The sequence below is a fragment of the Labrus bergylta genome, chromosome 12, assembly GCF_963930695.1.
Source record: "Labrus bergylta chromosome 12, fLabBer1.1, whole genome shotgun sequence".
NCBI classification, from domain to species: domain Eukaryota; kingdom Metazoa; phylum Chordata; class Actinopteri; order Labriformes; family Labridae; genus Labrus; species Labrus bergylta.
The window spans coordinates 19,384,128-19,402,630 of NC_089206.1; the positions used below are offsets into that span (position 1 = coordinate 19,384,128).

The 18,503-nt window shown below is 38.7% G+C and overlaps 1 protein-coding gene across 2 annotated transcripts in view; it reads left to right on the forward strand.

Moving 5' to 3' along the window:
• Window positions 1–18,503, forward strand: part of LOC109982871 (TOX high mobility group box family member 2) — a 73,517-nt gene that overhangs the window by 42,360 nt on the left and 12,654 nt on the right. For both annotated transcript variants that reach the window (XM_020632310.3, XM_020632309.3), the window contains one exon: window positions 7,365–7,622. In XM_020632310.3, the coding sequence (XP_020487966.1) occupies window positions 7,365–7,622 (258 nt within the window). The remainder of the gene's footprint in view (window positions 1–7,364; window positions 7,623–18,503) is intronic.

An 18,503-nucleotide genomic window follows, 5' to 3' on the forward strand; every position in this document is an offset into this window, starting at 1 on the left:
GCTGCAAGAAAAAAGTTAGGGGGACATTGGAGACAAAGGATGAAACATGAAAATTGAGGGTCTAGGTAACGCCAACACACTTCTCACTCCCTCTTTGAGGCCTTACCAAGCCGTTGGCAAGGTTGTGCAAGTAAAGTAGAGATACATATGGTACAGTGCGTATTTAAATTTCAAGAGAGTAGACAATATTCGAAGCATAAAATTCAAACTGAAAACAGTTTTCAGCTCTAAACCAGCCGGGACGTCAATACCTGAAAACAATGCTGGAGGACCATAAGAGAAACATCAGCACAACATCCACGCCCGTGCTCGATGGGAATGTTAGTTACAGTTGTAACCAGGGATCGTGAGTTCTTTATGTAGGTCAGGCCCTGTCAACCAATAAGTCCAATTACCATCAGCCTCTGAAAGAGAGCAAGCTTTGACCCCTGATCTGCTTTCATGCAGCTGAAAGGGATGCATGGATGGAAATTGTTTCTGTGCCAAAGAGATTTTGATTTTAAAAAGATTATTATATTATGATAATATTGTGAATAGGAGGTCTTATTGAGTGTCGAAGACAGAAATCCATTGTGATGTGAGAAGTCAATATTCAGAAAAATATTAAAATGAAAAATGAATCTTTCATCTTTTCTTGGGGTTTTCTTTATATTGGAAGCTTTTAAGAACATCAAAACAACACAGTCCCACTCTTTTCAGCACACTCCCTCAGTCCTCCCCCCAAATGCTTACAAAAAGAGGCAACACCAAACCCACCCCATGAAAAAAATTCAACTTATCAGCAGTGAAAGTGCACTCAATGATTCATACACTCTTTTAAGAGAACTTGAAACCTTGGTTCTATTTCGGTCCTGGCCTCTCCCTCTCTTTCTCTCTCTGCCCGCTGCACAAGGGATGGAGCAGAGGGATTTAGTGGGACTAAGTAGTTTGATATTTCTATTGGTTTTCCACATGTATTTTCACTCTCTCGTTCCCTCTCTCACAGTGATCTTTCTCATCATATGGAGACCAAGGTCATGGCTGATTGAAATATAATAGAAGTGTAGACATCTGGCCTAATACTGTGGGAAGTTAAATCTATTTTAATGGCCCCTGCCGCAGTGGATTCTCTCTGATGCACTCTTGCGCTTCACTGACAGTAAATCACAATGTTCTCTTATTACCCTGACTGGAATGAGGGCATAGAGAAAGAACAATGAGGGATTCACATCATTTGTTTTCACCCCTCCCTTGCTTTTTCCTCTCCTCTCTGTGCACCTCCTCTCCTCCCCTCTCCACTCCGTTTGCGACTCATAAAGCAAGGGGCTTAAAGAGTGACATCATGAAAATAAAAATAAAGGGGATTATGGGTGAGCTATTGTGCCATATGTGATTACTGGGGCTTCCATGTTCCCCAGGGGGGGATGAGTGACTACGAGACAACATATTTTATTTATTTTTTCAATTCTCTCTAATGAATAAGAATAGGAAATGTGGCTGAGACAACAGTGTTGGTCCACTTGTTAAAAAAAGAAACAAAAAAAAAAAAACACAGCCTCCAGTCCAAACATTAAAGAATGTCTATTTCTCTGTTCCGGTACAAAGATCAGACATATTTTTCACCCTTCATCTTTGATCTATAACTGTGATATTTATTCTCAAATTGAACTGACACAAATATGCTGCACGTGGCCCTTTTTTCACACCTTTTCAGAATTCTCCCTTTGCATCTTTTTTTTAAGAGTTCATCCCCAATCCAGCACAGGTCCACCTTCATCTGCAAAGGAGAGGCAGGTCCTTTTTACCCGCCTAAATGAGATCCATTCTGATGTGACATTTGAGAGAATTACCAGTGCATGGGGGAGCAGGGAAGAGGTTTGCTCTCTTCCTTGCCATTGGTTGAAAACATAACATAGCCCACCTTTTGTGAAGCATGGTACGAATGACCCTGAGTTTCTATTTGTCATGGTGACCCCTCCCCTCCCCCTCCAACCCCTCCTTGCACACTTCACTTATACCAGTTCAGTCTCACTCCCAGTCAGCCGGTTGGGTTGCTATTTCATTCTCTTCCTATTGTAGCAGCCTTATGCTTCTCTTGAAACATCACCCAAATGGCAGTCCTAGTTGTTTCAAAGTCAGGTCAGATAGCATTTGTGGACTATGTAGGTTGAGGCCATAATGTTCAATGTGCTGCACTCCTCAGAAACGTTCAACACCTGCTGCTGATGATGATTTCTTGACCCTTTCTTTGCTCCTCAAGGTTGTTCCTTGAAGGTGAATTTAGAAATGAATGTTTTAAAGATTTACTGTTGCCATCTGTCTATCTTGAAAACACAGAGTGGACATGAAGACCTTTATGTATGCACTGCCAGCTGTTGTTTGTCTCTAAAACCATGATGCTCTGTCATATTTTTCACAAAGTAGCATATGGCTGAATGACTTTCCATAGGACATTGTATACTCATTCAAAGTTATATGGATTTATGACGCATATGAGGTTTTTTACGATTTAAAACCTTGTACATTTTCTTGCGGACCGGAAAATCTTTGAGATTGTTGCTATAAGATTTACTTTATTGATCCCTGCAAGGGGAAATTTCTGTTTTTACACTCTCTAAGTCATGCAACACACACAATAGGCTGAATTATACACACATGCACAAACAGGATGCTATGGACATGCACTAGTGGAGAGATGTCAGAGTGACGGAGCTGCCCACAGCGGGCGCTCCTGAGCTGATGGTGGGGAGGGGGTTTGGTGCCTTGCTCAAGGGCACCTCAGTAGTGCTCAGGAGGGGATCTGGCACCTCTCCAGCTACCAGACCAACTTCAATATTTGGTCCGCACCGGGACTTGAACTAGCGACCCTCCGGTTCCCAACCAAGTCCCTATACACTGAGCTACTGCTGCCCTATAATAACCATCTAAGTCAGTCAAATCTTGTTTTTTAATCATTTGACCTCCAATAGACTATATATATGACTTTCTCTATGCTGTACTGTGCCACACTGTGCATTCACCGACTAACATATCATTGTTCCTAGATGAGCTGTCTTCCTTTAAACGCTGAGGCCAAAAAACGACTTCACCAAGTCTTCATCTCATTTTCCCAACCATTTGTGTCAAGAAAGCTTTTAGCTCAGCTGATACATTTGTTTCCACTAAGATAAATTAATTACTTGTGAAAACTTGAAACAGAAACTTTTAACTCTGTTGCAACTCTGGTTGAGCCTTTGGTGTGGTGTGTGTTCTGTTCCTCTTGTAACCTTGTCCAACAGTAATATTGCTTTATACCAACACAGGCAGAAATCCACTCTTCTACATCACTACATTGAGGTCAACAGTTAAAACACAAGGGGTCAGCAAGAGCATGATTTTTAAAGCTGATGTTGTTCGTCAAGCTGAATAAATCGGCATGTGTCAAACTGGACAGATTAGAAATAGTAAAAGACAAGCAAAATGATTTAAGGAAACAGCTTTAGGTTGATTTCCATAAGTAGAGTATGCCTGGCACCAGAAGAAAGTAACTGGCTGGGCATTTGATTTTTATGGGCAGCCCAGACTCCATGCTCATTTTTCAGGCTTCTTAATACAACAACAGAGTCACATTGAATAATTCAATATGTATATGAAAAGAAACTGCAATGCTTAATTACTGTATGCTTTAATGAATCAATCCAAATGAATTCATTGTTACAGCATTATGAAACACAAAATAATACAATTAACAATGACTGTGGCAGAAAAAACTATTTACACAAATATGATTCAATAAGATGATGGCCTAGTTACTGTAAGAGGCTGTTGCTCATGCTGGGACTATTAAAGCTGCAGATGCAGTTTGCAAGACTGATAAATAAAAATAAGCATTTTAAATGAGCATGAACCACCAACATAATTAAAGTAAAGTAACATGCCAACTAAATAAAAAAGTATGTGATAATGATATTAATCATGCTGATTTCTCCTGCAGGACCTTATTCCTGGCACCATAACACCAGGTCCAAGTACAATCGTAATTCAAACGCCATGTAGTAAGTGTTAAAAAGAAAGTTCTGAGGCTGAATAGCAGATTACATTAGTGCAGAGGAGAGTGTATTGTTGATATTACAATGTAGGGTCAAATTCTGTGATGCAGACTTTATTATGAACCTTATAGAAAGGCTTCATTGTGCAGAAAGATTTCTCTTTTAACTGTAGACATGAATTTCGTAGTGAATAGTCATCATGTTAACTTTTTAAAAGACAGATACATGCTACTTACTTACAGTACAAGTTATACCTTTAAATTAAGAAAAACTATCTGATGGTGCGGTTTGGGATAATTGAAGTTAAACGAAATGTAATTTGTTTTATTCAGCTTGGAACACTTTGGTGAGTTATTTATTCAAAAGTCAATTGAAGTAATTTTGTTCTTCATTCAAAGCAAAAGAGACCCTGAGATTCTTGTTAAAATCAAGAATGCATGTTGTTGTTAACGTGATTTAAGAAAATCAGAAGTCTTCACATGTTGTCAGCCAGGATCTATAAATAAATAAAAACTCAACACTGTCCCCATGGGGTGAATCATCTCCCTGTTTTAGTTTTTCAAAGAACCAATTATCCTTTAAGCAATATGGAACATCTAAACTAAGTTATAGAAAAGATGGGGTTTGATGTTGAAGATCAGCTTGTTTACAAAAGAAGCTTGATACATTGTTATTAAGTTACAAAAAAGAACATATAGAATGAATTGATGTGTAGATTTTTCAAAGAGCCAGAGTAAAATCCTTGTCCATAAAAACAGATTTGCTTAAAAATCACCTCTGAAAGGTGAAGGTTAGGAGGCTGAATCAACATTTGGCATGTCTGTCGGACCCCGTTCTCTTTTATCCACTCCCCCCATGTCCTGAAAGACAGTATATATGAATTATTTATCGTTGAAAATATTTAACGTGTGATGGCCTTGTCCCGTGCCTTAACTCCAAGGGCATCATAGAAAGCTGTAAAGATAAATAAGAATCACTAAAGCAGTGGAAGACTTGGTAAAGATTTAGGATCTGACAGCACTTGCATTTTTTGTTTCATAAAACAATGTGTTTAATTACTCATTCTTGCCAGACAAGCATCATTCTCTCTTTTCAGAGATAAGAAGGATTTTACCACACTGTGGAGTTTCCTGGCAAGAGTCCCTGTTTGGGCTTGTGACACTTGGTACCTATGCGGTACCCCTACATGAACATATCCATGAGCATGCAGCAGTGAACATATGGTTCCTCAAAATTGTTGATGGGGACAGCCTGCTGCATTGGACAGCCTGCTGCTGTGTTTCATTAAACCAAAGAGCATTTTTTTTTCCAATTATTAAGTTAATTTCAAAGAGTGTGTACAAAGTTCTGCAAAGGAAAACCTTGTCTGTGTGCTTCTCTTCATAAATCAGTTGTTTGAGTGCTAAAAGTAAACCTATGTTTATGTTTCCCTGAAAAAAAAAATAGTGAATTACAACACAGTTTTTTTCTAACTGTAACCAAATATTTTCCAATTAACTAAGCAACCAAACCTGCACATTATTTGTGTCATGTTGCTGGCAGAGGCAGGTAATGTGGGTTTTTAAAAGGCAATTGTTAACTCCACATTTTCTATTATTTGTATACATATATATCACAATTAATTATTTTTTATATTATATCATTAGCTTCAGCTAATGCTTCTTTTCTATGTCAGATAATTTGCTCTTTTTATAATTATTGGTCAACATCATAGATTTTCCAGTTGAATATCAAATAAAATCAAGTAAATTTGTTGATTTTTTGCTTTTTAACAGCAAATTATGATAATTATTACTGATCCCTTTTCTGTCTATTGACAAATTAATCATTGAACTGACATGTAAGAAACCTATATCTTGGGAAAAGGAGTTGTCAGTGATAATATAACTGAACAAGCTCTGTGCAAGGAAGCAAAATAGCACACCACAGCAAGATGGTAAACATGTTCAAATTTATATGTATTATTATTATTACTTTCTTCCTAATGATAGCACACATTATGAGACCTTTATTCTATCTTCAAGCTCCAGTTCTTGCTAGTGAGGACATTGTAGCTGCTCCTTGATGTTTCTTGCCATTTGTTTGCTAAAAGTATTTGTTTGCAAGATGAATTGCTGCTCTGACAGGCGAGATGACAGCATACACCAAGATGATATTGAATTGATTTCTGAAATGTTGCAGAACGGGACTAGTTGATGTGTACCACGAGACATGAATAATAAAAATTCTATTAAAAAGCTCTTGAATGGCTGACACTGGAATATTATTTGTGATGATTAATTTTCTTCAGTCATTATAAAGGGGAGTTGGCATCAGATTGCCTCTGACAAAATTGCTTTTCATTCCCTTGTGAATACCCTCAGTATGCTCTTTGAGAGCAGAAAACCATATTTCTCTGTGCAATATTATGTCAAGGCCTGGAAAGAGACAAGCACAGTCTCTATTCATGTATCACCTTATTAGTGCCATAAAATCTCTGCTCTTTTACCTGCTTTGGACATGCTGGATACATTTGATTATGAGGGATGTGAGCTTGTTTACTCAATTAATTTTCTGTTTCTAAAACAAAACAGATTGTCTCATAGAAGTATGATTATAAAATAGCCAATAAGTGAGTATCAATGGTGTTTTTCCACATAATGAATTTGATTAAGTGTATTTAAAAGCATGCAGGCTGACAGTTTGTTGCTTTAAAGCTGTCAACATTTCAGAGGCAAATGACTGTACTAGCAGCTGTTGTTGTCTAACTAATTTGCTGTGTTCTTTTACACTTTTGTAAGCCCAACAATTTGCATTTTTAATTATTTTCAAATTTCAGCGAAACAGCCTGAATCTAGCTGCGCCTCAGACTCTGCTGCAAACACAAATCTAGAGAAAAAAGGTCAACAGTCGCATTTAAAGGAAATTGTGAAGCTTTTTAATTACTCTGGAAATTCACTTTGTTGGCTGTTTTCTCCCCCGTATTGCTACAGAACTTTAGTTTGATATTTAAATGTGTTATAAATACAAACACTAGTCTGGATGGCTTGAAGCCCCTATAGTATTCAAAATGCAACTTCATTTTCTTTATTAGAGAAACAGATTTTTTTATTGTTGGGTTGTGTGCATGTGGAGTATCCCTGTGTGTTCCTCCCACTTTTCTTGGTATGCAAATCACTATTTATTGACTGCAAATTGTCAATACATAAACGGATAAAAGTGTCCGTGAAAATTTCTTGGTGTTGTCCTTTGTTTTGTATTTGCAAAAAATGGATTGAAATAATAGGTTAAGAATGAAAGAGTGCTGTTATTGCTTATTCATCCTCTTCCAAAAATTAACTACATTCTATCCTTTTCTTTTCTTTTCGTCTCCGTTAGAGCTACTCCAGTCAGGGAAGAGGCAACAGTGGCGGCGGAGGAGCAGGAGATGAAGACTATGAGATCCCCCCCATCACGCCCCCCAACCACGCCGACCCCTCTCTGCTGCACCTAATGGAGCATGAGTCAGGTTACCCCTTCCACTCCCTGCCTCACAATGGCCTGCTAAACACCTACTCCTACCCTGAGCTGCCTGCCCTCATGATGTCCAACATGCTGGGTCAGGACACCCACCTGCTCACAGGGCCCATGCACTCGGTAAGTGCACCTTTATTTCATCCGTCCATTTTTTAAGCTGTGGCCCTTTGTGAACATGCGAGTCAAGCGCTGTGGTACGCTATTAGTCTCTGTGGTCAGAGGGCGGGAGGTCAGTGCACAGAACATTTTCTCTGAAGGTATCACATGTTCATGTCACAGAAAGTTCAACCTTTCAGAATGTTGCCAAAAATATTGATCTTGTGAGGCTCCAGTCTAGCTATAAACTCTTTCAAACAGCAATAAAAAGGAAAAAATGATAAATTCTTCTCCATGACACTCTTAATAGTCTCGGATAATTCTCTCATTATAGCAAAGCACTCTTTTATAAGAGTGATAATTAGAGGCCAAGAAAGCTGAGACAGTCTGAGGCCAAAGACTGTACATGCAACATTCATAAATACAGAGAGCTGTTTCCTCCTTAACACGCAGACCTTTGCAGCAGAGCTCCTTTAATATCAATTCAGCTAAAAAAAACACCAAGGTTTCACTGCCTGAAAGTGCATTTAAAAAGGAGCAGGAAACTCAGCACTGCACAATTCCTTTAGTTATGATCTGCAGAACAGGAAAGGATGGACAGAAGGGGTTTTAAAAGAAAATCTTTACAAGGTGGGGGGGACTATCCCTTGTGAGCTCAAAGGGGTGTTCAGAACCCCCTCTCCCCCTTCCAGTAAAGGGACTTTTTCTTGTGTTAAACATGCTTCAGACCGAACATGTAAACACTGCTGGCGAACACATTCGAATGCTTTAATCATTGGATCGAACAAGCTGAATTATAGATGGCCTGTGTGCTGAATTATTCAACGTTATATACTTTCATCTGACATAAATATTACTTCTTTTTTCTTTCTGCCCTCTACCGTGAATATTTATGCTTTAATGTGAGCATCCGTGGCATTTATCCTCCGTTAATCAGGTCTTATGTGATTTTCAGAATCAAACTGCATAAGTTGCAGGCTCCATTTTTTTCTGTGGGTGGTAGCTAAGGCCTTCATTAAAGCCAGTCTGCAGGATTAGGTCAGAATTCATGGGCTAGTGTGCTGAATAGTCTCAGTGCAGGAGAAAGATGCTGTTAGTGTTAACAGGAACATTTTTTTTTTTTTTGATTTTGCAAATCCTATAAAATCATTGGAATTTTTTGATTTGAGTAGATGACAACATTCAAACTGTGCTTCTGAGTGCCTGGATTTAGTATAAAGAAGAACGTTTATGTGATAATGCATTCAAATGTTTGTGTAACAAAGCAGCCCCTTTTAGAGAACAGCATTTTAACAGGAAACAGAGAAGGAGTGCCTGAGTCTTAAACAGCTTTTGTTTCACCTTTGCAATTATTTATTCTCAAATAGCCCTTCAGGGTAATGTTCCATTTTCTTATTTCACACCCCCTTTTCTCATAAATGAACCGTCATTGCAATAAATCACAGCACAAACAGAGACTTGCACACACTGTGAAAGGTCCAGAGATTTATGTAACACATTCATGTTTCCCACTTTCACATTTTAGTACTACTCTAGCAGGGCCCAGCTAATAATAGCCGCTATTAATATTTCTTGTTGCCTAGCAACCTCAGCAAGTAATAGCTTACTCTGGAAAAATAGATGACCGATAAGGAAGAAGGAAGGTGGGGGCTAGTGGGGTTGGGGGGGATTCAATTCATTTATTATCTCCTGGGACAAGAGGAGCTTATTTCTGAGGCTGCCAAATAGTATAGTGCGCTGTATTTTTAGAAATAGTTTAAAATAATTGGAAATGAAGGTATTTTCATTTTTGGTTCATTAGAGGTGTGTCATTTGATGTTTCCCCAGCAAAGTAAATTAACCTTAATTCATACTTATAAAGCTCTAATAAGGAAGATTTAGTAAATTTTGCTGAATGCTTAAAGAATAACAGGGCTGAACGTAATAAGGCTTTTTGATAATCTGGGTCTGAAATAAAAGGACAAGCCCTTAGCTTTGTTGTGTTGTATTAACAAAAGCCTCACAAACAAACATTGGAGGAGATAGCTGAAAAAGCAAATCTCTGATCATTCAACAGACTTCTTTCAACGTCGATGCAGAATAAATTAAAAGTCAACAGAGTTACCTTAAGGATACACTTCTCTTCAATAAAAGCTATCCTTCAGCACACATATAAACCTCCTACAAGTACAAGCTCAGCTGGAGCAAGAGATACGCTTCATCTCAGGGGATGTTGTTGCTGGTTTTTGTACAACATTTAGCCTAAGGCTAAAGCTCTGTAAACTTCTCCCTGCTTTGGGATTCTCTTTTGCAGTTCACATCGATCCTACAGCAAACACAGTTAAATCATTACAGGGTTGCGAGCAGTGGATTGGCCATCATCGTACTGAAAACGAATAGGCTACCATTTTTCAACAATTTGTCCTGCAAGCTTTAAAGTGTGTTATTTATGTGTAATTAAAGTTGACTTTAACAATCTTATGATTTCTTGTCTAAATAACTGCATTTGCCTCTATAGCCTTGTTTTTTATGTCTAAATGTATTCTGCCTGACAGACTCTATCATCAAATTATGACTCTACCGAAAGCAGAACTATTAATTGGTAAAACAAAGGGATGTGCAGCAGATGGGAGACCTTTGACTGTTTAGAGCTGTACCATTGTATGTGCAGACGTTTTCCTTTTCAATGGCTTTTCCAATCCTTTGGTTAGTTGTATGATATTTTCTGTAACAGTTGCATGTTGTTCTTAATAGTCTTAACAGCCAGTTTTTAATAATTAGTCAAACTTGAAATTGGATCATTTTCAAGGACTCCAATAAGCAGAAAGGATCAGTGCCCGAGTCACAAAAAAGCAAGCTGTCAATCAGAATTGTCTTACATTCTCTTAACTCTTCCCCACAATACTGACCTACTCAGACAGTCCCTTTGAATCAAGGCAAAAAGGGCCAAGTCTTGGATGACTGCATACTATGAAATGCTCACTGCTCACTGCTGAGGGAGATACCCTGGATCACCCTTAGCTGTCAGCATTTTGTTAACCCTCCGCTCAGGAAGGTGGCACCCAAGGGTCTCTTGTTCGACAAGCCCCCTGATCGCTGGGGTCTGGCAGAGACACAGCGAGGGGAGAATCTAGCCTTTTGAAAAAAATATAAAAGAGGGAGGATACTCCCCAGCAGACGGTAATGAGAGGTCTGGAGGAGTTTGCTGAACGTGCCCAGCACGGAGCCTGTAGGGACACCGGCACATTTAAATATTGAAACAGAGCACTAGTCCCTATCTCATTACCAATGTAATGAGGATGTTGAGGGAATGCCCCTACTGCCAAAAAAGCAGCTGTCAGCTTTACAATTTTATGTCACGCGTTCAGATAAGTCATGGGACTTTTTTTGAATTTTATTAAAAATGTGCGGTTGGATTTATGTTTTTGAAAAGGTGCGTGAAGTCTGTAAAAGCTGTCAAATAACCTTTTTGTGTTTGACTTTGTTGAGTTTGTGGGAGTTATGGTGTAGCATGTTCAGCTATGGTGCATTGCAGTAGTCTAAGTGTGTTTACTGCGTTTATGTTTTTCCCTTTGTTTGAGGATCGGTCTTTGCCATACTCACTGATTGCTATGAGGATGTGGGAGCTTGACTTAACATATTACACACATCTGTGTGTGAAATATATCTACGAAAAGTATATTTCTCAAGATTCAAAAGGGTTATTTTGAAATTGCAATATAAGTAAGCACAGGCTCACAACAGGTATGTGTGACACCTCAAGATCACTTGTTTTGGACTGAAACCATCCTCCTATGCCTTTTATTTTATAAAATAAAATAGCTTAAAATAAACTACTGTATCTTTTAAAAAGTTATAACGGAAATTTACCGTTTGACTTGTCTTCACTAGCTCAGAGCAGCTGGATAACTTGTGTTTTTTTAAATTTGAAAAACCAATCCTTTTTTTCCAAGTTGGTTTGAGACATATCTCATATGACCTGCTTGCTCTGCTGCTTTTCACGGGGATAGATATGACATCTCAGTGACGTTCCCAGATAAATCACTGTTTGTAACAGAAGAAATGTTTTCTGAGGTTGCTTTCATTCCACAAAAAGACTGATGCCCTTCAGTGTTACTCTCCACCACAGGGGTGAACAATGTGTCTTGTAGTTGTCAAGAGAAATGACAGCAAGATAATTGGTGGGGCGCTCCCGCTTCATTTTAACTGAAACAAATAGGCTTCCAAAGACAACTGTGCTTTTGAAAAGTAGAGCTTTGTTTTGTGCTGGATTCACGGTGAAATAATGAAGAATATTAACAGATTGAGCATTAAAAACAAATGCTCATTCATTGCATTTCATGAATATTCATGGAGCTAATTCAAATAACCTTAGGCGACTGTTACAACTAATGAATATTTAAAAGAACTTGGTCACACAGATTTGAACATTGCATTACAGCTGACTTCCTGGGATCATCATGTACAAGGCTAAACAATTAGGGAAAAGCAAAAACAGCTTTTAGTGGTGATCAAAATACATCTGGAAAACAATATCCCAGGTTGTCACATTAGTTACAGGCCATTGATGCTCCTGAGGAGAACGTGATGAAATGTAAGAGAAGGACAAAGTGAAAAACAGATGCATAACTTGTCACTATACTAAAACATTTTATAAAACAACTTCTAAATGGATTATTTGCACACAAAAAACATGATTTCATCAATAAACAAATGTGTTGCATTTTTGTGTAGCATCTCTATCAAAACATCTTTGTAAAAAAAAGTCCTGTATTGACAGCAAACCTTATATCTGATTTATTTTAAATAACCAGTGAGAGAGCCTGGGCTCTAACATGCTGCGTTGTAGGGGAATCCCTTACTGCCCGCTTTAAAAGAGGCCTCGACTGCTTTCTCTGAGGGATCAGTGTGGTGACTCGTCCTCCTCGCCACCACCGCAACGCTAATTAGGCCCACCACAAAGCCAGCCTGTGGGGATAATGTCCCATTATTAGAGTCATTTGTTTCAATTAACCGCTCTGTGATTCTACAATAGCATGGCGCAGCCCAGTGCAAAGAAGCCATTACTCTCGCCCAAGGAACCACTGATGTTTGGGACGAGAGTGTTTGTAGGAGAGGTTACAGATACCTGCTCCCTGCCAGGAGTGGAGCTGCCAGGCTTCATGTACCGCACAGTCACTGCTGAGCTGTTTCTGCACCAAGCAAGCGTGATAATTCACATCATTACTGTAGCCCTTAAAGACAGTTAACAATATTGTTTTAGTTTATTTTTTGGGATGTTTGCTCTTTACTGCGTGCTGCCGGAAGATTAGTCTGAGGGATTGCTGACTTGAGCATGGACTGCAGAGAACTACAGGCTTCTTGCTCCTTTTTACGTGCAGACATCATTGTGGTCAGCTGAATTACTGTTCTCCTAATGTATACTTATGCAGTTCTGGTCATTTTTAGACTGCAATCAGGTTACTTTTTTAGCTTTTTTTGGTGCACATGACCCCATTTTACTTCTCAGCTCATGCTTTCCTTTTTTAAACTAAAACAAATGTTGTCTTAAATTTGAGGAGTTACACTTTTTACAAATTCAGGTTACAGAGAGAGTCGATCAGACCTTGTAGTTAGTCCTGTGCCTTTATGGCCACCCTTGATAAAGCTGTTTGTGCCCTTGGTGTATGAGTGGACTGCTTGCAGGTTGCGTAAGGGATGAGTTTAGGAGATTATGATGACATTTGTTGCCTGATATAAGAGGTATGACCAGCAGCAAGAAATGCGTTTAGTGTTGATGTGAGCTAACTCTTCCATCATTTGCATTCTGTTTTCAGCCACAAGCTTCACTGTAAATACCTCAATGTCTCTGGACACTTACAGGCACTACTACAAAGATGCTTATAAACTTCAAACGCTTCCAAATTAAATTTTTCAGAGCACTTTTAGGTCCTTTCAGCAGTAGATAATGGTAACTTCGATTGATACCAAGAGGTTGCTGCCCTGTGATGCCTCTGTTGCCAGGCTCTCTCATTGGCTTTCTCCCCCTGCTGTGCAGATGTTTACAAAGAGACATCACCAGCTCACATTAAAGGGTTCAAGTTGTCCCCTCTGGCAGTTGCTATGGAAATAACCCTGCTCTAGTCGCTCATTCATGTTTGATTAATTGTTTTTTTCCTGTTCATGCTGGTGCCTCTACAAAGATTTCATCATGGGAAATTTCATCTTAAAAACAAACAATAGAAGAGGATGAATTTATCCAAATGTGGTTTTATTCTCTCTACCTGCTTTGTCGACATTGTGTGGATGTTCTGTGGTGATAAAAGTCATAGAGATTGTACTTGTGTTGTATTAATCTTGATAAAGTCTTGCCTGTGAAGCTGTTCAATTATTAGGACTATGTTTCATTTCTTTCCCCCAGATGTACCTGCTCTGAAGATAAGCATTTTGCCTTTTTACCCTCCTCTTAAATTGCGGTGTAGTGCTGAGCTACAGAAACCCACTGGGGCCAATTAGGATGCCAGCAGAGCCAGGAAGTGCATAGCAGATGCTTTTGCCACTATTTATTAAAATCCAATCTACGGGGGCCCCTCCAACAGCTCGTTAAACTACCGTTAATCTAATTAGCTCTCACTTGCCTCTGTTTTCACCACATTATCGAATATAAGGGCCTCGACTTTGCAATTTAGACTGATTAAGTAGGTCCGGCGCTGTAAGGCAAAGCTCACAGGGAGGAGCTGCTGAGAGCTGTCAGTCATCTTCCACAGTCAGATAAATCATGCAGCTAAGTTCAGACACGACTCTGGGCTTCGAGGCTGAAAAAAAAATATCTGCACAGGAAAAATTGGTTGATCCACATTGCCTGCTTAGTAGTGCAAGTCTGCATGTTTGAAACACTAACGAAATACCCCACAACATAAAGACCATATTTATTTGTTATGGCACGGTACCAGAACTATGTCTCATGTCTCAAATATCCTGACCATGATTCTGCACTTCCGGTTGAATATTGTTTGGGCCAGGCTGTATTTTTTATTTTTTTTGATGAGTGCTGCTCTATGGACACATGCCTGCTTCTACTCAGAGATCTGTGCAGCCGCTTTCACATGCAGCACTGCTCATTGCTTACAGATGGCCAGTCTGAAAGGGAGCCATTATAGCTTCCATATGACGAGGGCACTGTATATATTTTAAGATGTGACATGTGACTTCATGTTGAACTATAAGAGAGGATTACTTAAACAAAAAATAATAATACATTTGTAGAATTTAAATCACCTTGTAGCTTCAATATCAAACACTATTTGATATTTAAACAGGATGTAAGAAATAAACTATTTGTACAAGCATCTTGCTTTTTGGCATCCCTAAGCTTTAGTTTACAGTCGGTACAGTTTGTAAGATTTCAAACAGCTTTGTTTAATTTGCAGCCTGTCTGCCAACTTTTTTAAGGCCACAATCTTGACAGAATTACACTAAGGGGTACTTTGAAATGCAAGGTGAAACCAATATCTTAATGCATGTAATACAAACCAAAATGTAAGTCCACATGATGCCCGACCATTATTAAGCATACTTTACAAGTACTGGCTTACTCTCTATAAACCCTAACATTCAACCTTCTTCTGGCTTTGAAATCGTCTGATCATTATTTTAAAAAAATTTGTTCTGAAAAAACATGCTAAAATATTCATTATTTATCATACACTTCTTTGGTAAATGGTAAATGGACTTGCGCATGTATAGCGCTTTTCTAGTCTTCTGACTACTTTCACACCGCGTCTTCCCATTCACACACTGATGGCAGAGGTTTCTATGTATAGTGACCACCGGAAGTAGCCAATCCCAGCCATACACATGCATGACGAAGCAGCGGGAGCAGTTTGGGTTTAAGTGTCTTGCTCAAGGACACATCGGACATGTTTTGCTGCAGGAGCTCGGGATGCCGCTTCTTTAGTGCCTGCCACTTCCAAACAGCAGATAACTGGGTGGATTATTCTATTGACAAACACACTTTTTCTTTTTTTAAACCAGCTGACTTTGTAGCCACTCATGATACGACATGGCACGCTGTGATATTAATTCATTTTTCGCACTACACACAACCTCTTTTTTCCTTCATGCTGTGAGTTACAGCTGTTGGTGTGTTAGAAAATTGCTTAGTTAAAGCCTCGTAAAAATTATATACGGCATCTTGAAATTACATTATTCTCACTGCTGCTCCTCTAAGCATGGCCATTTATCTATTTATATATCCACAAAGGCTTAGAGTGTGTAACAGCTGCACAAAGCTGAGCTGCTCTACACTATGCTGTTGTGGAGAGGAGTGTGCTTGTACTGTGAAGAGATCTATTCCACTCTATGTTATACTCCATATACAGCTTTTACGTATTTCATTTTTTAAATAGTCAGTGTCTTCACTTTAAGCCATGGATCCTTTCTAATCTATTTAAACATCTAAACATATTTTTAAACATGACTGACTTGTACAAGAAAGTGTTCGCAGGTATTTACTTACCATTAACTGTTATCTCCAGATTATATATCATCGTAGTTTTTATGATCTTGAATCACTGTCATTGTTGTCTTTACGTGGTGCAAAAAGTCATTTTACCCAAGTTATGTGTCGGGCTTGCACACAAATAACTAAGTAAATCCATCTTACACAAAACATTGTCTCTATATTGAGCTTTATGCTAGCAGAGTCATAATTGCTCAAAATCCTGTAATATTTCTGTACTTTGTCAGTGTCTCCCCTCCGCTTGTCCATACATGCACATTGTCTGTGACAGCAATGTGTTTCATGACAGTGCAGTTGAACTCAGAGACCTTTGGTGGGCACTAAAGCGCACCTAACTGAATTCCTAGGAGGATTTTTTCTCTCAGGAATCGTGAATAAGCATAGGCTACTTGTTGATTGATCCTTAATGGTGTCTAATGTAAAAAAAAATAACTCTGGAAATTATTGCTGAATAACGGACAGAAATGACTGATATGATAGGTATCAGAAAGATCTCTGGACTGGATTGTAATGGGTCAATATTAATTAAAATCAAAGACTGTAAATATTAATGGACGAAGCATGAGTAACGTGAGCCATGTGTTACAGTAGGGGGCTTTGGAAGCATAGATGGCTATCGCCATGCTGGAAATGCTGTTTAAACCTTTTGTGTCAACCTAATGACAGACTAAGAGGAGCTTGAGCTGAGGCAGGTTTTAAGCCTGTTGACATAAAGCTGACAAACAATCAGGTCAGCTACGCACCTTATTGTGAATAACGTTTATCCTGCATACAATCAAAACAAATGAGTTTTCAAAAAATGATCCTAACATAAATTATTGTTTGTTGTGTATTGTGTTAACTTGTTGGTCCTTGTAATTAAAACATTGTAAAAATACACAAAAAAATACAATACTGTGCAGTGTGTGAAATGAGCTAATGAGACCATGAGCTAACCAGCAACCTCTTCTGCAACATTGTCTTCTGCCCTCGTCTCTGTTCTTCAGACCAGTTCACATTCAGACATTTCCTTGCACATTTCTAGCATGTACAAATAAGACACTGAAATTCTAAGTTGCGTATTCAGTATTTCCCTTTTTACAGTTGTTTAGTTTGAAATCCATGGACATGTAATACACTTCTGCAGTGGCTGCATGCACATGTGATTGAGTGCTGTGCTCAGTATCAGCATCAGGCTTTGGTGTAATGAGCCTCACTGTAAAGAAGAGCATGTCAGGGCATCAACTACAACAGTAGTTCCTGTTTGTTTGTATGGCCTTTTGAAATCGATACACCATGCAGCATTCTTCACTCTGCAGCTTAGTGATGGTGATGACGATGATGGTGATGGTGTATACATTCAGGTGCCTTCGATTGGACAAACACTTTTATATTCTCCTGTATTATCACCTGGTTTTATTGTCTAATTTCCATGTCTCTTAACCTCTGACAGTCTCAGGGTATTCGCTCATCCTTTTCTTATCAACCCTTTCTTTATATCACTCCACCTCCCCGCCGCCTTTCATCTGCTCTCTATTCATCTACACACTCTCTTACTCTTTCTCTCTCTCTCTCTCTCTCTCTCTCTCAGTTGTTTTGATGGTGACGCAGTTATCAGGTTGTCAATGCTAATCTTCTCTTGCCAGCGCAGCGCTGGCCATTCAGAATTACAGCTACTCCCTCCTTACAGTAATCTATCTCTCCTCGAACTAGAACCCCATCGTCTCTCTATCTTTCTCCCTCTCCATTCTTTTTAGACAACAGAAACGCTGATGGTGTGACACTAGAGTTCACCCAATTATAAGTAAACTAGAAAGCTGTGGACAAAATATATTTATACAGAACATATGGTCATGAGCTGTTTTTGGCCTTTTTCTTACATCAATGCTCCATAAATTGGCTACGTGAGACCTCTTCAAGGACATTAACAATATTAAATAAAATCTGATCACAAAATTATATGTTATAACTTGTGGCCTTTAAATCCAGAGTGTTTAATCTTGACTTCTTTGTAAAAAAATTTATCAATTTGCAGCTTTTGTAAAGCTGCTTATTTTATGATTAAATACATTTGATTGAGGTAATAAAATAAAGGCATTTATCAATGCTAGTATAGCATACATTGCCTATAAATGGGCTTTTAACGGACAAAATTACTTCAAGTTACAATGCATCACTTTTTGCACAAGAATCTTTTTCTCCATCCTGTTCTTGTGAGTCAGATAAGGATTAGACAAATTTATCCCCAAACGTGTCTCTGGTTTTTCTTGCACGCTGCAGATGAGCAGTGTTTTTTTTTTTGTTTTTTTACTGTTTGTGACTGTTGTGAACACACACTGTTTCCCTTACTCTGTCCTCAGTATTATGAGTTAAAAGTTTGCATTAGTTTTTTAAGAGTTTTGTCTTCACCAGGAAAAACTTCTTCTATAGTGAGGTTTATTGGTAAT